Below are 18,338 nucleotides of genomic sequence, written 5' to 3' on the forward strand. Positions count from 1 at the left end.
GCAAAATAATAGAATAATAGTTTGAGAAGTGCCTGAAGTTACGTGACAGTATTTAGAAGTCCTCCTCTCTCGAGAAGGGGTGGCCGGCCAAGCCTTTCAGCACCTGGTGTTGGCTCATGCAATTCAATGCAGTTTGAAGGACAGAAACCACAGAACAAGAAGCAAACGCAAACCAAGGGTGCCCAGGCCCCTGCTGTGTGTCTAGGTGAGAAAATAACAGTTAGTCCCAGCATGCGGGGAAGAGTGTGTGTCAGATAGTGGCTCAATGGCTCCAGCAGAGCAGTGGGAGTCCTTTCCCCTGCATCCATGCTACGGCCGCCCTAGTGCAGGTGAGGGCCTGGCCTGCAGGCAGGACCGGGGCTGACCTAGGTTAAGGCACATTAGCCAGTGCCAACGACTACTGAAAACAGCTGGACGTGGAAGCATTTAAAACATCGTTTTTATAGGACCAAGGAATAATTTATTTTTTAAAAAAGGTTGGAGCCAACATCTGTAAAGTGCACTTCTTTATGGGACAGCAAGAGCCATCCTCCAAACCTGTGTCATTAAGAATAACTTCCAAAGAATTACAGGCTGTAGCATAGACAGGTTCTTAGGCACTTTCTTAGCCATATTATCAAAGCATTATCCAGATCCCACAATAAATTACAGGCCCAGGTAAAGCACAGATATACCCATTTTACAATTACACAAGGCAGAAAATGTTCCCCTTATGAAAAGGGCTGACACACAGAGAACATACTATTGAATGTACAGATTGTTTACAGAAACACATGAAAGAAAGATGAGAGTACTATTTTAGTTAGTACAGGACTGAGCATCTGCTTTGTATGTTAAAACAAAGAGGGATTACTTAAAGCTGCAAAGAAACCAACTAATGTAAGGGCACATAAACACATCTTACCCTTAGCAGAGTCTACATTCTGTTAAATAAGAACTGGTTGAAATAGGGTAGCAGCTCTTAAAGAACAGCATCAAACCAGCCGACTTGCTCTCCTTTGCATCTACTGCAGTTAGAGCAGCTGTACAGTAATACTGAAGTTAATATTTCACCTCCCAGAAGAATTAGCATCTCCAACTTAGACAAATTTAATAGATTTAGCAAGTGTCAATGTCGAAAGTCTGAGGAAAGGTAAAGACTTAACAAGTAAACCCATGCCTATGCCTTTCCATGGCTATTTGTGTGTGCTAATAGTTAATTGTCCAGCTCCTACCACGCAGCTACCTATTGACCATCATAACTGTTTCCTCTTGGTAGCCTTATCAGCAGAGAGGCTTAAGAACAGTTGCCATGAACTATACGCATCCTTTGCCCTAGCTGTAACAAGAGGCTATTTATATTTGAACTGCCAAGGTCTTCCTTTTTTTTGAAGGAATAAAGAAACTCCATCAAACCTGTTGTTCTGCCCTATGGGTAGGACTTTTCCTTTAAAAAGTAGCAAACTGATAAAGCATGAACCAACAATACATTATTATTCCAAAGCTGGTCAAAGTCTTCGACTTCTCCAGAACAACCACCATCTTCCAAAAAAGTAAAGATGTGTCAGATACCTCTTTCTGCATTAGGGTGCTGGATGTCAAAGCTTACTAACATCCTGTAACCAAAGAACAGGGTGACTGCAGGTTACTTCACCGATTTTGAAATAAGGGTGCAGTTCTAAAACAGAAATAGAGTTGAGCTTACGCTGTACGTTACTCTCCTGTCCGTTGGCTCCTTCTAGTGGCCTTTCCCGGGCACTACAATTACCTAAACCCTTCCTTATACGTTTCTCAACGAACGTCATTGAGCTCTGTGTCCAGACACCGGAACAGCAGAAAAACTTGTCTGAGCAACAGCTTTCACTAAGACATACACAGAAAAAATAGGCCTCAGCCTTCTAAGTATTTCCAGTGAAGTTTGTTTGCCTATAACTTTTCAGGCTTCTTGTATGCCATGAGAAAACTTTTCTGCAGAACATGGCAAGATCCCGTGGAGGATGACTACAAGAAGCCTAATGCACAAAAATAGTGCTGGGAAAGTCATTACTCATGGCACTTGCTGGCAGTGTTTTACATGACCTCTCCTAGCTTGATGCAACAGTGTCTAATTCAGAATTCCACACTGAGAGAACACGATAGCTTCTGTTCTCCTGCAACAACTTCAGGATTTTCTTCTACTCATCGTGCTCTGCAAACAAAAAAATTGTTATTCTCCTGTAGATCTATAAGAGAATTTTATAGGTGCTCCTATACAGTTGAACTCTCCTTTTAAGTGCCTCCAACATCAATCAGGTTTTTTTCATATTTTTTTTCTTAAACTTTGAGATCTTTAGGCAATTACTCCAAGCAGGCTCCAAAGTCTTTTTTACCCAGCATGTGAAGGTAAGAGCAATATACTGCTATTTGTTTATTCCAGTGTAAACCTTAGAAATTACAATTGACACATCTTATACTTAAAGGAAATCGCTTCTGAACTTGCCCCCAACACACAGCTAGTGACAAGATTCTTCCTGTCTGGTAGCAGAGGTAGTGGTTTGGAAACGGTGAACTGAAGACTACAACGAAATGTATGCAATGAACTGAAAATAGAAAGAGTTACTTATTGGTAACCTGACAGCCTGCCTGAGCCTGGACAGAAGCACAGTGCTTCACTGTTCATCCTCAATATGCCTATTCATGTTTGATTTCCATGAAAAGCATTTGACTTGACCATCCACTTTTCCCTACGCACTGCATTCCAAACCAAGATTTGCTACTTTGCTGCATGGTTTTGTGTACTGCATTGGTTTGTACTGCTCAAGAATGGAAAAGACTATTAAAAAAAAAATACACAGTTTTAGTAAACACACATCACTTAAGCAGCTATGGACACCTCCCCCACAAGCTGGTGATACACAAGGACTCATTCTTTTGTTACAGTTAAAATACTAAGAGCCAACATAACTGAACCTTTTACAGACAAATGGCTGACATAGGGACAGAGTTACTTAATTACTGCATTTTTACTTTATCTAAGCAACAGAGGTGAGTGTCCATTTACAACCCAAGCACTTTGTAGTATATTATACAGTAAGTATATATCCCCTTCTTGCCTTAAGGGTGAAAGATCTTACCCTATTTGCCAAAACATATGTTGGATTTCAAAGTTCATCAGTCTACCTAGTTTCTGAAGTGTGCCTGTAGATTCCACCCTTTTGAGACACCACAGTAAACTGAAATATTAGAAGAAATGCTATAGGAAATTAAGATCAGATTGTAGCTGAGTTGGCACAATATGCTCTGTTAGACACAGCTATCTGTGTTTTATTTTCAGTACCAGCACAGAATCCCATCTAGTATGTATTAGAAATTATCTCCATAATAAAAGAACTGCTTAATTGGCAACCTGGTATGAAGATTATCTTCACTATATGACAGCTTGGTATCTGCATACCTGTGTATTTTTAGTCACGTCATTCTTTATGTATAGGGAAAGAACGATAAAATTCTGGACAACAAAGTTTTGTACAAACCTGAGCACAGCACATCCACCTTCTAAAAATGCTCCAAGGAGAACACCTGAGCAGCAACAGCACATTTCAGCTACTGAATTATGCTTATAGTGTCTATGCCAAACATGAGTTATGACAGTCATTAGAAACAAACCAAACTAAGGAAATAATCTCTTTACAGACTGATAAAGGACAGTTATGAAAGAACTGAAGAACCATGCCATTCCCTTGTTTATAACCACTTAAATTTTATTTTACAGTATATTTGTGACATTTTATGTTACTATAACCAAAGATCAGGGTTGTTTACAAATATAACGGCTGCCATTTGATGTAAACAATTAAAAAGTGTCTCTAAATATTAAAATTTTACATCATGAATTTGTTTTATTAAATTGATTTACTCTTTGTGCCATCAGATATTAGTGGAGAGGAACTAATTTAAGCAAAAATAGTTTTCAGAAGTTAGATGTAGAAACTGAGAAGCCTGAATAAGATTTCAAAAGACAACTCCCCCCATCACTGTAAAAAGGAAGAAAGGAAATTCTTTCACTGAAGTTGCAACTAAGAGTTAACCAAGTCCATTTTTATTAAGGCTTCTTTACATATTATTGAATCCCATCATGCCTTTCATATTCCCAGCAGCACCTTGTTGAAACTGTCTCATCATTGACTGCAACCCTGCCATGCCACCTGCAGAAAACAAGTGAGAACATGGATGTGTTAATTAGCACTGAAGGACAGCTACCTCGCTTCTGAGGCCTCATTACAGCACACACACTACTTCAATAATACACAAACACAAAAGCCCAAGACTGTCCAGCCAGGTTTAAATGACTATCGAAAATGGGTAACTGAGTGAGTAATTACAGAAAGGTCTGCAAAACACCAGGCTTAAAGTAGGTGTTAAGATGACCTGTGCATGAAGATATAGACAAAAGAAAAAACCTTGAAGGAATGACCATTATCAACTAGTGAAGTTCCAGTATAGGAGCCTTTATTTAAAGCTGCTTTTGTCAAATTTAATTATTCAAGGCAAAGCTTAAAAGAGAAGAGGAGTTTAGGAATAGATTTGCTTTATTACAGTCATGCTTCAATTAATCACTTTACTATTTCATCAGACACCACTCCAACTGCTCATTTTGAGAGCTGAATCCGAACGAAGAGACTAAATTAAGCACTGGTAAGTACAAAGCATTCATAACATAGGGAGTAAACTTTCTGATTCCTGTTAGAAAAATCTAGGAATACTTAATACTGATATAATGCACACATTCTCACATCATCTTCCTCACTTCTATATTTCAAGTCTTCCACTGTAACTTGGTACTCCTTTCTTGAAGCTGTAAAGAGCCAATACATACCCATATGATGAAGAACTCTTGGATCCATCATCTTTGCCATCTGTTGGTTCAGTTTGGCCAACTGAGATGGGTTTACATTCTTTGACATGTCACCGCCTTAAAAAAAAAGCGAGCAATTGTAAGAAAGTGGATTAACATGTAAGGCTAAAAAGAAAATAAATCAGAATTTTACACTTAATTCTAGATTCAAATCCATCTGAGTCCATGATCAAAAGTTACTACATCAGCTACTTAAAAGTATTTTAAGGACCAACTGTCCCTGCACCCCACATAGACTGAAGTGTCAGTATTGTAGTAGTAATAAAGTCTACACTGATAAAGCCAAAAATACAGTGCTTTTCACTGCCAAGTTACACATTAGTGTCACAAAGAACACTGCAGCTCTTAGCAGTTACATGAAAGAGCTTTCAAACATCATGAAAATGAGTGAGCTACAACTCACCTTTCTCCTCTCCCAACACCTAATTGACATTTTTTACACTTCCTGTGTTCACACATCAAGTGACCTCCCCACTGAATTAATTTTTTTTTTTTTTTTTACCTTTGAAAAGCCCTTTGATGCCTCCCATCTTTTTCACCATCTGTGCAAACTTAGTGTATTGGGTCAAAAGCTCCTGAACATCTCTGGTAGAGACACCTGAACCTCTTGCTACTCTTTGGATTCTTCCTGGCTGCTTACTGAAAACTTTGGCACCATCTGTACTGTCAAGCTCTGCAATTACAGTGTGGGAAATAAAAAGCCATTCAGTTACAGACATTAAAATCTGTTACAGCTGGTAGCAAACTTATTATTGTTGAGAATCTAGTTTTGAGCCAGAGAACAAAAACATAGAAGAAGTGACGTTTTAGAAGTGACAATGCAGAATTTTATAGGATTTTACAATAAATGAGATACGATAATCTAGGGAATAGTACTAAAAAGCTGTTACGTTCGTATGGCAATCACCATAATAGAAAAAGTCACCTGAATAAATTATGCTCTCAGCATACTTGGTCTTAAGCCATATTAATCGGTTTAGCACAAGGGTACAAGCATACTTCTGCAAGAGTTATGGGTGGCTTAGAAACAACACACCTTGAATTCCAGAGACTAGGCTATGTCACCAAGTAAATTTGAGGGTGGGTAGGAAGAAAGACAGCAATGACAGATTAAAGATCAATGTAGCATTTTAATTTGCAAGTATAGCATTAATAATTCAAGAAGCACAGTTACAGTATGAAAAATAAAAATAAATTAATTTCCAATAGAATGCTTCAAAATCCTGCCTACTCTACACAAGATAGAGCAGCAACAGGCAATTGTCAAGGTATCTCTCAATATTTAGACTTATTCAGAAAGTTTGAGGCACATATGTACTCTTTGCCATTCCCAACAGTGATAAGTGCTCCTCGTCATTTTCTTCACTGTAGATGCTGCCTTATGTCCAACTTGTTTCCAAAATCTCTGTAAACAAGCTTGTTCAACAAGGGAGGGGGAAAAAAAAAAAAGTGGGTGAAGTTTGTTTTACCTTGGTCATTCATACTGTCCATTATAGTCATCAATTTCTTTAGCCTTGCCATTGATTCCTGTTCATTGCCTTTACTCATGAAGTCAGTTCCAAAACCAGGGATCATACCCTTGTTTTAAAAATGGAAAACAACAGCTGTGTCAGAATTGGCAAAGCCAACTTTAATTAAGCAGCCAGAAATACGGACAGCAAGTTTTAGTTCAGTAGTTATGTATTGCAGTAGGCAAATCATTTCATGTTTTTGAAAAATTAAGCACAGACTCTTCACGCCAGTTTCAATGAAGAGTTCTAAGTTTACAGCAGAAGTTTGTCAAATATAAACAAAAATCTGATAAAGTTATTTTTGGGATAACTAACCAAGATCTGACTGAACGGTCCCATTTTCATGATGTTTTGGAATTGTTCATACATATCTCTTAAGGTAAATTGACCTGAAGTACAACAACAAAAAGAAGATTAGCAACAGTCACACCAGCATTTTGGTCTTACTGTCCTTTCTCAATTATTCTTCATATTTACAAACTAAATATTATACTGCAAGAATAAGTAGATAAATAAAATTCTCCAATATTAACATGGCTAAACCATGTTAGATGACACACACTTCAGAGTTAAGGCAGTTATTCTGCAGTTATAGACAGTTATAGTCTGAGAGACTTACCACTCAAAAAACATAACTCAATTTACTTGCCTGCCACAGTTATTAGAGAAAGAATAGTCATTCTTCACTATGAACATGAAACAAGTTACTTGTCTCTACACACAACACAAATTAACTCAGTGGTCTATGTCTCAGAGAACCTGCCATGATAAGGTCATGGTAATACACCCGCTATTCAGGCCTTGGGAATAACTTACCATGTTTGAGCTTTTCTATAAGTGCTTCATTATCATCCAACTTTAACTCATTTACTTTATCTATCAATCCTTCAATATCACCCATACCTAGAAAAACAAACAAAACCAGCTCTGAAGTTTGCATTAAAAAAACCTACACTTTGACTTTGTTACCTAATTCAAAGTGTCTTTTAAGTATAGTTGTACACAGTACGTACCAAGAAGTTTGCTGATGAAAGGCTGTGTTTTAAAGGGTTCAAAGTCATCTATGTGTTCGCCAGTTCCAATGAAAATAATAGGACTCTTTGTGGCAGCAACTCTGCAATAAAATATATTTTATGAAATGGCCTCTCAAAACCCACCCATCTTGTGTACCAGCTGTTAGTATCATCAGCTGGGCATCATCAGCACAACGCATCCTCTCTGAAGCATCTATCTTCCTCCTCAAACTATCAATGCAGACCATCCAGCATTTAGGATCAGTAGCTAGAAGCAACTGACAAGATGTTTCTCTAATTAGTACTTTGTAAAATACAAACTCAGCTTTCAAAAGTCATCAACAGAAATACAAGTTGCTTGTTTTCATTGCTGAGTTTAAGAAACTTAAAAGAAAGAAAAATAAATCATCTCCATTTTAACCTAATGTTGGGAGGTCAGATGAAACAGGCATTGAATACTTTTTCTTCAAGGTACCTCCTACAACAGACAGCATCTCATTTTCAACACAGGAAAAAAGCTTAGAAGAAAAATCAGAACCTTTTCACCAAACAATCTTTGGCAGTAGTTTTTAGATTAACTCAGCTTCCAGTCTACAGAAAGTATAGCACACACAGAGCAGACTTAATGCATACAAGCGCGTGACAACTGGAACAAGCTTTCCGTATTCTCATTTTCTCTTAAGTTCAGTTTTCCATCACTACACTCTAAGTAACAGCAAAATACATATGGCAGTTTAAGAACTCTAACACTCAAGATCAAAGTCAGACAGTGATTTAGTAAGTTGATGTCAGTTAACTTTGACTGTTTTGACAAATCATCTCAGCTCCATACAAGCTGTATCATCGAAACACAGATGGAGGTTAGTCTGACATGCCATCATACAAGGCTGAAGATAAAACGTAACATTTTCTAGTCAATAGTCTGTCAAGATACAGCACGAGAGAAGTCCTCTAGAATGGAATTTGGGAAAGTATGACACAGACTAATTTTTTTACCAAATTGCTAGACACTGGCCATGCAGAAGTTTGCTTTGCATCGTAGTTTTAAGGCCACTAGCTCGAGTTTTTCCCCCTTTTGGAAAAAAAAATCTTGGGCATTATATGAGAAGCAAAACTTTTCAGGTGAGTTGTATCTATTAAGTTCAAATTTTTAGTTCTGGTAAAAACTCCTGATATGCAATAAATATAATTGCTTGACGCTGTTCTCAGAAGTCTGACATGTGACATTACACACTGCCGCATCGGAAGGACATCACCATACCAGATTCTGACTGACGTTAAGTATCAATGGGTGATCTTATCCACCAGAAGCAGGGCAAGACCACAACTGTTACTGACTTAGCTCTCAGATGCTGCGCAGTGTGACAGTGACACCTTCTGAGAGACTCCAACACATGTCATGGCTGGCCGTATGTTGGACACTCGTACACCACAATACTTACGCGCTAAGAGCTCCACCTCCTTTTGCATGTCCATCAAGCTTAGTAACAATAACAGAAGCTACATCTACTTTATCTTTGAAAGCTTTAGCTTGAGCTTCACAAGCTTGGCCAATGGAAGCATCCATCACATAAACAATGTTATCTGGTTGCTGGGAGAAATGAGAGATACACAAAAGAATCATTTCATGCTTTCTTAAACTGTGTTTGTGCATTATGTTCAGTAGCAGAACTTCCTGCAGTAACAGTATGTAAGGGCTGTGCAGTTTAAAACAAAAGGACAACTGGTTTATGAACAGTACTGTCTAAGGACCATCTGAAAACTCTGATGCTGTACTACTATGTGAAACACCTACCATACAGAATATTAAAATTTAATAGGTTTACAGTTATTACTTATGCTTTGAGTGATTTTAGCCAGTGTCTGAGCCAATAAGCTAACTAGTATGTGCCAGCAACTAATGGCTAACAACATTCGGGTTTTACATTAAGAGCTTTAAGACATCCATTCCTCTGAAAACAAGTTAGCCATTAGCCAGAGTTGTGTGGGAAGTGTCATTACCTGTGGTCACACAAGACCACAGAATCAAACAAATAGCCAGGCTTTTTAAACTCATACAAGAAACAGCAGCTTCACTTAATATCAAAACTGCTGAAAGTTATCCAATCATCTTCTCTGTTTCAGAGCAATTCATGACAATCACAGAAAATTTAGTGCATGTAGCTACAGGAAATCAGATCAGACTGGTTCTTTTATCTAGATTCTCAATGCAAAGATCCTGAAAAGGAAAAGTTAAAGCAGGAACAATAATCTAGTTACATGCAAGTGTCCTTGAGTTACAGATACAAGAATTAAAACTGACGGAGAACTATCAACCACTGATCATCCAGCCCTTGTTTATTCATATCCATTTGTGATTTCTAATATAATCTAGGAGTTAAAGCAAAATCCACAGAGAACATTAGGAGACAGACATAAATGAATTGTAGCCAAATTACTATAACAGAAGTTATTTCTTGAAACTACTCACTATAGCATTAGCAACTTGTAACATCTCTTCAAACAAAGAGTCTTCCTGTTTGTGACGTCCACTGGTATCAACAATGATTATTTCAAAGTTTTCATTCTTAAATTTCTCAACACCTTCTGAGGCAATAATTACAGGATCCATTTCTGTATAACTGATCACAAAGAGAACATCTTTATATTATATATGCAATTCTTTGTTTCCAAATAAACAAATTCAAAATTTCACCACTTGACTGTAAACTTGTTAACTGTTAAATCTATCTGGATTTTCAAGAGGGGCTTCCTCTTATATCAAGCAAAAATTGATTAAAAATATGCCTTCCTAAGCCATTTGCCCTTACTGTTCAGTGAACCGAAGCACAAAGGACTGTCTGTCTCACCTGCTGAAGACTGCACTAAGTTCTACTAGCCTCCTCTGAAATAAGATTTAACTGAGCACCTAGACAGTACACCTCCAGTGAAGCTTAGGGGAAAATTATTTACTGCTTTATAAAAGCTATTTTAGGTCCACTACTGCCCCTACTTGACAGTAAGAATTAAGGGTCCAAAAATCATATCCTTTGATCTGTAAAGATACTTCCTGAAGACCTCAATGTTCTGGAAAGGCCTATGAACAGCTATACACTGAGAGAAGACTCTAGGGATGCCTGATGCCTTCTTACACTATCCCCACCTGCTACTGCTGACAGACAGTACACTCAACTAGGCAGAATTTTCATCTGATCAGAGCAAATACTATAATAAAATCTAACTAATTAGGCAACACTGAATGGGGCTTAGTGCAAGATGTTCAATAAGGAACAACACATCACTGGCATTGAATCATTCTCCAAACTGCTTCTGAAACATGCTTACCTCCCATAAAAGGGAATTCTTGCTTTTGTGGCATTCTGCTTTAACTGGTCAAAAGCACCTGTAAGACAGGTATAGTCAAGGGACTACTTAAAAAAAAATAAATCTAAGTGTTAAAGAACCATCCCATTAAAGACTGTATTACCTGCTCTGTATGTGTCTGCACATATTAAAGATGTCTTCCAACCCTTCCTCTGATAGAAGTATGCTAACTGTGAAAAGAATCCAAATCAAGCAGTTACCCCAAAATCCCACTAGAAAGCATGACGTGTAACAGCTTACAAGTCACTAAAGTACATACAGAAGACTCAACATCAAGCCAGCCCTCCTATAACCGAGACCACTTCGTAACACTGTGCAAGTATCAAATGTTAGAATTTCCGTTATTTAGAAAAGTATCTTGCACAAATAATAATTAATGGCAAGATGAAAACAGCTGCTTGATTCTGCTTCTGATTTCAGCTTCCTGAGCTAGGAATGACTACAAATAATTCCAGTCCCCATTTTACTAACTCCTGGATTCTATTTACTGTTAATACTGCAGACAGGACTAGGTTTTAGAAACTACTCAAAGCAGTAAGTACTTCAGTATTAAGTACTGTAATGGCTACAACTTGTACAGCTCTGTTTCTGTGCTTCCAGAAGAACAAAGGTAATTCCATCGCAAGGACATGCTTAAGTGATGGAATACAATCCTTACTTTCTTGTAACACTCAGCTTCACTAGTACAACATACATTCACAAAACATTTGATTGACCAAACTTCCAAAATATAGTTTGCCTACAGAAGCACTTGGAAAGTCTTATGAAACCAGAGCAGTGATATTTGGTATAGCCTATGTGTGAATCTCAGAAGCAGATGACTCAAACAAGCAAAGAAGCATCAGTTCTTTTCCACAAGATAATCTATTTATGATGGTCATTGGGAGGAAAAATTAAGTGTCGATTCAGAGCTTTCTTTTTTAGCCTTAAAAATACAAATGCAAATTTCCTCAATGAATTTGGGGCTGGAAGGTTTCACACCACCCACTCATACTTAACTGATGTCTAACACAGAGGCCAACTTCCACTGGTTTGTCTAAATAAGTAATGGATTAAAATAGGTTTCTTTTATACTACTAGTCTTAAACCCAGAAAGCAAAAGCCAGGAAGAATCTTTCTTATCCATATACAGTACTGTTTCATCAAGAGTTTAGTTTAAAAAAAAAAATCTTGAAGGTAGTCCTACAAGCCATAAATTGCTGCAAAAGTATCACTCTGGACATTCATCTCACCTCAGGAAACCCCTCTGCAAACATATCTCTACCTTGTAATCAGTTAGTACTTTCCTACTAATAGAAACAGCAGAGATCACAAGTAAATCCTACAAAAGGAGTCCAATGACCACCACTTCCACCCACCCCCTCCCCTAAAAAACCCCAACCCAACAACACACAGATTCAGTGCAAGTCACCTTTGAACAGGTCGTTGTTTTACCACTTCCTTGCAAACCAACAAACATTATAATATTCTGTTTTCCTTTGGTAGGTGTCCACGCTTTCACTCCAGGATCTACAAGCTAAAGAACAAAGCACAACATATGCTGCAGAACTGAACTTCAGAAGCACACAACAGTCAATGTCACAGTTGTGCTAAGTGCTTGGTTTTATACGCAATGAAGCAAATCAATTTTTGCACATCCTAGTTGTAATTTGGCTTAGATGCTTCCAGATTCACAGTGAACAGCAACAGCCCGTGCAAGATCTCTAGTACATAGTGTCATGCATAATAATTCTGTAACAGTAGCAGTGTCATTTCTTTCTAAGACCAAGCACCAAAGTCAGAGTGTCCTGTATATATGGCACAAGTATATCAACCAACACAGAAACATGACCTCCACCCCGCCATCACTGCTCAAGATGGACCTCTTCTGGCGAGAATCCTACAGTACAGAACACTTTTTAGGGTTGCTGCCTCACTTCTCAAATGAGTACAAGGTCCATACATTCCAGAGAACCATCATGTGGGTGGGCACAGACTACAGAAGAACAAAAGACTAGGCTGTTAACTGGAAAGAGGACAGAATACGGACACCCAGGTGCTGATTTGATCAAGCAGGCAGATTAATGTTGTCACCAACTGCTGGGTTGTTACTCCACACTTTTTTCAAAGGCTTATAAATAGTTTGAACAGATCTTCACTCAGGTAGCAAAGGCACATTTCTGGGACAACCAAAGACAGTCCAGAAGCTGACAGTACTTTACCCTTATTCTGTCTTTAAATTTCAATTGAAGAGTAAGAATAGCTGAACTTGAAGCTTAAATTGAAGTGAGTTTGAGAGATGCCCAGCAAGTAGTTTCAATCAGAAGAATACTACTGTTTGCAATAGTAAGAAGCTTTACAACAGAAAACATAACTGCAGGTAACCTTAAAGCTTGGCTTGCTCCTGTACTGCTTCCACAGCCCAGGCTGTGGAAAGTAACAGTACAAGAAAAGTGACATTACACAGAATTTTGAAGTCCTACCTTAACAAGTTCCTTAAAGACAGCATGCTGAATCATTTTTCTTTTGTTAAGGCCAGACGCCATTTCTTCAAGATCAATTGCAGACCTGAGTTTAGGAAAACAATGAAACACTAGCATAGCTTAAAGCATCACTTTAACCTAGTAATAAATGAAGTCGTTGCAACCGGAACAGCACTCTGATTTGCCTTGCATTTTCACACAGGACATATTTAAGAAGAGACATGCACTGGAGATATCACTTCTGTATGCAGGACAAAACCAGGTTTTTAAAAGACTCGCATCTTTCAGACTTGCACCTACTTGAATCACACATCTGAAAATAGCCAAGGTAACAGTACTGGTCATAGACACAGATCTATTTATATCCAGCACAGAACATGTGAAGATGAGGTGTCTAGGAAGTAACAAAGAACTTGTTTATTATACCACTCAACGAATGACACCAACAGTTTTTTCAAACAAGACTGTAACAGCAATAACTGGCTAAACTTGATGAAGATTCTTTTGATGGAACTGGCTAGACATTTAGTTCAAACTGTATTTTCCTGTTAAAGGTAAACTGGGAGTGTCCAAGAAAGCCATATAAAGTTAGAAGTTAGTTATTCTTCTGTAACCTCATATGACAACTTTTACAAACATTAGAAATTAAATGCATTTTGATTATTTCACTTACTTGACATTTTCTCTGAGTTGCTTCACGAGTTTAATATTAACATCAGCTTCCAGTAATGCTGTACATACTTCTTTTAACATAGCATTTAAAACCTTTGGAGTATAAAAGAAAAGTGGTTTTACAACACACAGTATTGATTAGGCCAGTAGCAGTTCAAAATAAGACTGTGAAACTGTATTTATGATATAACCAAGGCTTTCACAAATTAAATGAATGCAGTCCTATCATTATACTGACTGACACAAAAAGACCTATGCATTTGTTCCTGTGTAAGTGCAATTTAAATTGGAAAGGGTCACACTGGAAAAGAAGGGTCCTCAATTTGTACTATGCACGCTATAACAAAGTAACACAGAACGCTCCCTATTGCACTAAGGACAACAGCAGCTGGTATGGCAGCAAGACCTTCTAAACTTCCCTACAGGTACTCCTTAGAGACAGCTGCAACAGAAAGCCACAAAGGAATCTCCTAACACAACACAATCTCTGCAAACAAAAGCATTCCTTAAACGCAGAATGGACACACCGCTATCTGCATTCTCAGCAGGAACTGGACCGCTCTGCAGTATGCCATTCAGGCAAACAGGTGCCTCAGTTAGAAACCCAGTTCAGTAGTTCTAAGACTTTTCAAAGTGAAAAGTCTTGAAGAACAAGATTTTTTGAAAGTAACACCTGCATAAATGGCCTCATTTGCACAGCTTGAGCTCTTGCAGGAGAAAAGTTTCTACTGCTGAAAAAAATTAATTGGGCTATATTTGATTCACTTCAGGATTTGTTGTCTCCTAGATGAAGATTTGTTAAAACCTTTCATCTATGAACAAGTTCCACCCCTAAAACCCTCAATAAGCCTGCTTTTTAGTTACTTTCAGCCACCTGTCTGCCTATCTGAAGAGTTTCTAGCAATTTATTTACTTAGAGGCACTTCTAAACCATCACATCAGTTAGCTTTCCATCTTGCTTTTCAGTCCATGTAACAGAAAACACTTATTTGTAATTTCAAACTCTTAATAAAAAAATACAGACTATATCAAGTCACACAGCTTACAGAACCACACACTTGATTGGCTCAAATTTAAAGGCAGCAAACATAACATAATCCTCACATTTCAGACCAAGTTTACACCGAAAGCTATTTGTTCTTCCACACTGCAGCTTCTAGCAGCTTAGTACACATCTCCGTAGTCTAGCTGCACACACACACGAATCAGAGCACTCTCCATAGTTCCCACAGCCCACCTTCCACCCAAACTTAGGCACATATTGCCTCCTCCAGTGTCACCTCCTCAGACCACTGCTCTCCGTAAGTGCAGCCGTGAGGCTCAAGGACCCTTTGACCATGGGACCCACTATGCCTGAGGTGACTACACATGCCTAAATCTGGTTCCAAGCTTTGAAACTATCAGGGGGCTGAAACCTCTAGCTAGAAATTTTACTTGAAGGAAGAAAAGAGCCTCGGAGCAACGTCAACCTACTTCAAGCTTCTCATCAGCCTTCGAAACTTTTTCTCGGAACTTTGCTTTCTAAACGTTAGTGCCACCGTATACACACACTACATACCTCTTCATTGATAATCGTAGCATTGCTCAGCGAGCGTAATGCTGAAGTTATTTTTCTTCCAAGATCTGCTAGAACCATTTTGGCGGCTTCAAGTAGAACTCAGGAGAATCTGGAAAACAAGTAAAAGTTAAACTTAAAAGTAGTTGAAGCTATGCTTTTACAAATTAATTATTGAAGTGTCTTTTGCGTTAAGAAACTGCTTGGCATTCCAGAAAGCACACAAGTTTTACTTTTTTAAGAGTTATTTTTAGGAAATATTGGCCTGAAGTTAATTTTAGGCTACCCTGATGGCCTACTTAAAAACAGAGATACCACACTGCAATTAGGAAGCATTTCACTGCCTGGAATATTTGTGCATTGAACTCACCAGGAAAAAACAGTCCAGACAGGCTTCCAGACAGAATGCTAACTTCTTTTTTATCTTATCAGCAATACGCTACATGACAGAATAAAATTAAGCAGAATAGCCTAAAAGCTGTGCATCCTGCAAAGACAGTATGATCAGAAGCAAAATATTTTGCTAACAAAATTGAACATTACTTATTTGCTCTATTTTATCTACCTTACACTAAACCAAACAATTTCCCATTTCAGTAACCCTACAAACATATTTGCATTTTGATAAGGAAAATTCACGTTGTATTTTTTAATAGCTTTATTGGAAAACCAGACTATTTTTATTCACTACAGACACAAACCTTACATACGAGCCTAAAGCATACCATAACTTACAGTTAGCAAACCCTAACTTTCTGTAGGGTACCCATCATCATCAATATGATCTACCAAAAGTGTCAGCAAAACAGATGTTCAAAATGTTTCTCAAGCTTGCTTCCCATGAAAATCACAATAATGCAAAAAAAAAACAAACCCACCACCAAAACTCTCTTAAAATACCACTGCATCTGGTAAGCTTTGAGCTACTAAAACTGCAGCCATGGACAAAACTTAACTAGCACACTGGGATATAAAAGCCAAGTAGTTTGATAGGATGACCAACATAGAGCAGCCAGGAGAATACTCAGTATTTAAAATTAGTTTCCAGAGTTCTAGGGATCTCCAAATACAAAAAGTTAATTATGTCCTAATAAACAACTGTTTCCACTACAGAACTCCAAAAGCTTCTTCCAACAGCCTTACAATAAGAATAATGCAAACACTATGCTAAGGGGATGCGTTTAATCATTTTAATATCACCTGCTTTTTCTGGCACATTAAGAATTGATAAGCCATCAGGATTACTAAGCAATGCCAAGTACAGAAATAAATGTAACTTTTCACATACAGTCCACCCAAGTTGTGAGCCACACTGCAGACAAAAAGATACATAAACTGTCTTAGCAGGCAGCCAGCTTAGGTTGGCAGGCAGCCAGAAGGGCATTAGCAGTGATTGTACTGCAGAATGCATATACGCTGCATTCAGAGAATCTGTAGTTCTGGAAGAGCTTTTTAGCTTTGATGCAGCACTCCACAAATGCACTGAACACGTTTAAACCTGGCAGGTGCCCACAGTAAACAAGCCAGGCTGTATCAAGCAGGCCTCATGCTGAGCAAGGCCGTGAGCTTTACCTAGTCTAAGCTGCCTTCAGCAGAAGCAGCCTGGGCACCTCTGCACTGAGTTCCCAGGTCACTGTTCTACTGCACAGAATTCCAAGACCTCTTCACTTGCTGCTGAAAAGCAGGCATTTCAGGAATAAAGTGGCTGCAGAAATAGCAGGGCTGTTATTAAGTCACACCAAAGCAGCAGTGAAACAAGTCTGAAAAAACAGACTGCCTATCCCTGCCTATCCATTTAGTATAAACTCCTAATCAAAATTTGCCTAGCTAAACTAGCAGTACTCTTTAAAGCGCATAATTTTTAAAAGCTAACAGCTTTAAGAGATGACAGCTGTTTAAACAGCTATTTTAAAAGATAACATCTGTTTTTCAAAAAAGAGAACAGGCAAAAAGAATACTTACCTAAAGCCTGTACAAGGTTATACTAAATATACACACATATGGGTTAAAACCCACCGAAAATCTAATACTATAACCAAAAAAAGGCTGATTCACAGGTAGAAATAGTCTGAACGACTGCAGTGACAATCAAACCCAACTACTAGTCTTCACCTTCTAAAATCATCTGGCAGAGGAACAGGACGGCACCCGCCTGAGCCGCAACAGGGACCGGCTATCCTGCTTACGGCCCGACACCTTCGTTTTCACAGAAGAGGAAAAAACCGGTGAAGGCACAGCCTTAGATACGTGCCCGGCCCCTGTCTTTCCCCGCTGTATATCCACAGCTGGCCACAGCCAACGGTCAGGCACCGGCCTGGGCGAGCCCTGTCCCGGTGACGCGGACAGCCGGGGCTCGCCCAGGAGCCCCAAAGCTCCGCTCCCCCGGAGCCGGGGCAGCGCAGCCAAGCAGCGGTTCAGCAGACCGGAGGCCCCTGCCCAGCCCGGCCGCCGCCCCGCGTCCAGGCTGCCACAGGACAGACCCCGCCGTCCGTTCCCCGGGGCCAGCAGGGCCCAAGTGTCCTCCCTCCCCGCCGCAGCATCGCCGGGGTTGGGCCCAGGGCCCCCGCCTCGCCCCGAAAAGCCGCCGCGGGCCGCAGTCCCGCTTCGCGCCGGTCGCGGCGGCCGCCCGAGCACTCACCGGCAGCGCGGCGCCGGGCCCGCGGGCAGAGCCCAGCCCAGCCCAGCCCAGGCGAGGCCGCCCAGCGCTCCGCAGCCACCGGCAACCACAAGATGCCACCGCTACCCACTGACCAGGGAAACGTCACCACTCGCCGTCACCCCGCGGGCCCCAGCTCGCTTCCGCTTCCGGGGCGCGCGCCCGCTGCCTCGTTAAGGTGCTCCTGGGGAAGCGGCCTGCTCACACCCAGCGGAGCCCCACGGCAGGCCAGG

At 39.6% G+C, this 18,338-nt stretch overlaps 1 protein-coding gene across 3 annotated transcripts; it reads right to left on the reverse strand.

The window, feature by feature from the left end:
- Nucleotides 1-3,831: 3,831 nt before the first annotated feature.
- SRP54 (signal recognition particle 54) lies at nucleotides 3,832-18,127 on the reverse strand. Of its 3 annotated transcripts, XM_086463554.1 has the most exons (16): nucleotides 18,088-18,127; nucleotides 15,453-15,561; nucleotides 13,896-13,987; nucleotides 13,223-13,307; nucleotides 12,172-12,276; nucleotides 10,864-10,930; nucleotides 10,722-10,779; nucleotides 9,868-10,018; nucleotides 8,840-8,988; nucleotides 7,398-7,498; nucleotides 7,201-7,287; nucleotides 6,700-6,773; nucleotides 6,343-6,451; nucleotides 5,376-5,546; nucleotides 4,835-4,930; nucleotides 3,832-4,163 (listed from the first exon to the last, which is right to left on the reverse strand). In XM_086463554.1, exons 2-16 carry the CDS (start codon nucleotides 15,528-15,530, stop codon nucleotides 4,072-4,074), a joined length of 1,515 nt encoding a protein of 504 aa, XP_086319680.1. In that variant the 5' UTR covers nucleotides 15,531-15,561; nucleotides 18,088-18,127; the 3' UTR covers nucleotides 3,832-4,071. The 3 variants fall into 3 exon arrangements, with proteins under 3 accessions (XP_086319680.1, XP_009951796.1, XP_086319678.1); XM_086463552.1 differs by lacking the exon at nucleotides 3,832-4,163 and having other exon boundaries at nucleotides 4,175-4,930; XM_009953494.2 differs by lacking the exons at nucleotides 13,896-13,987; nucleotides 18,088-18,127 and having other exon boundaries at nucleotides 15,453-15,506.
- Between the last annotated feature and the right edge of the window lie 211 nt (nucleotides 18,128-18,338).

Source organism: Leptosomus discolor, chromosome 3, assembly GCF_034619465.1.
Source record: "Leptosomus discolor isolate bLepDis1 chromosome 3, bLepDis1.hap2, whole genome shotgun sequence".
Taxonomy (NCBI): Eukaryota; Metazoa; Chordata; class Aves; order Leptosomiformes; family Leptosomidae; genus Leptosomus; species Leptosomus discolor.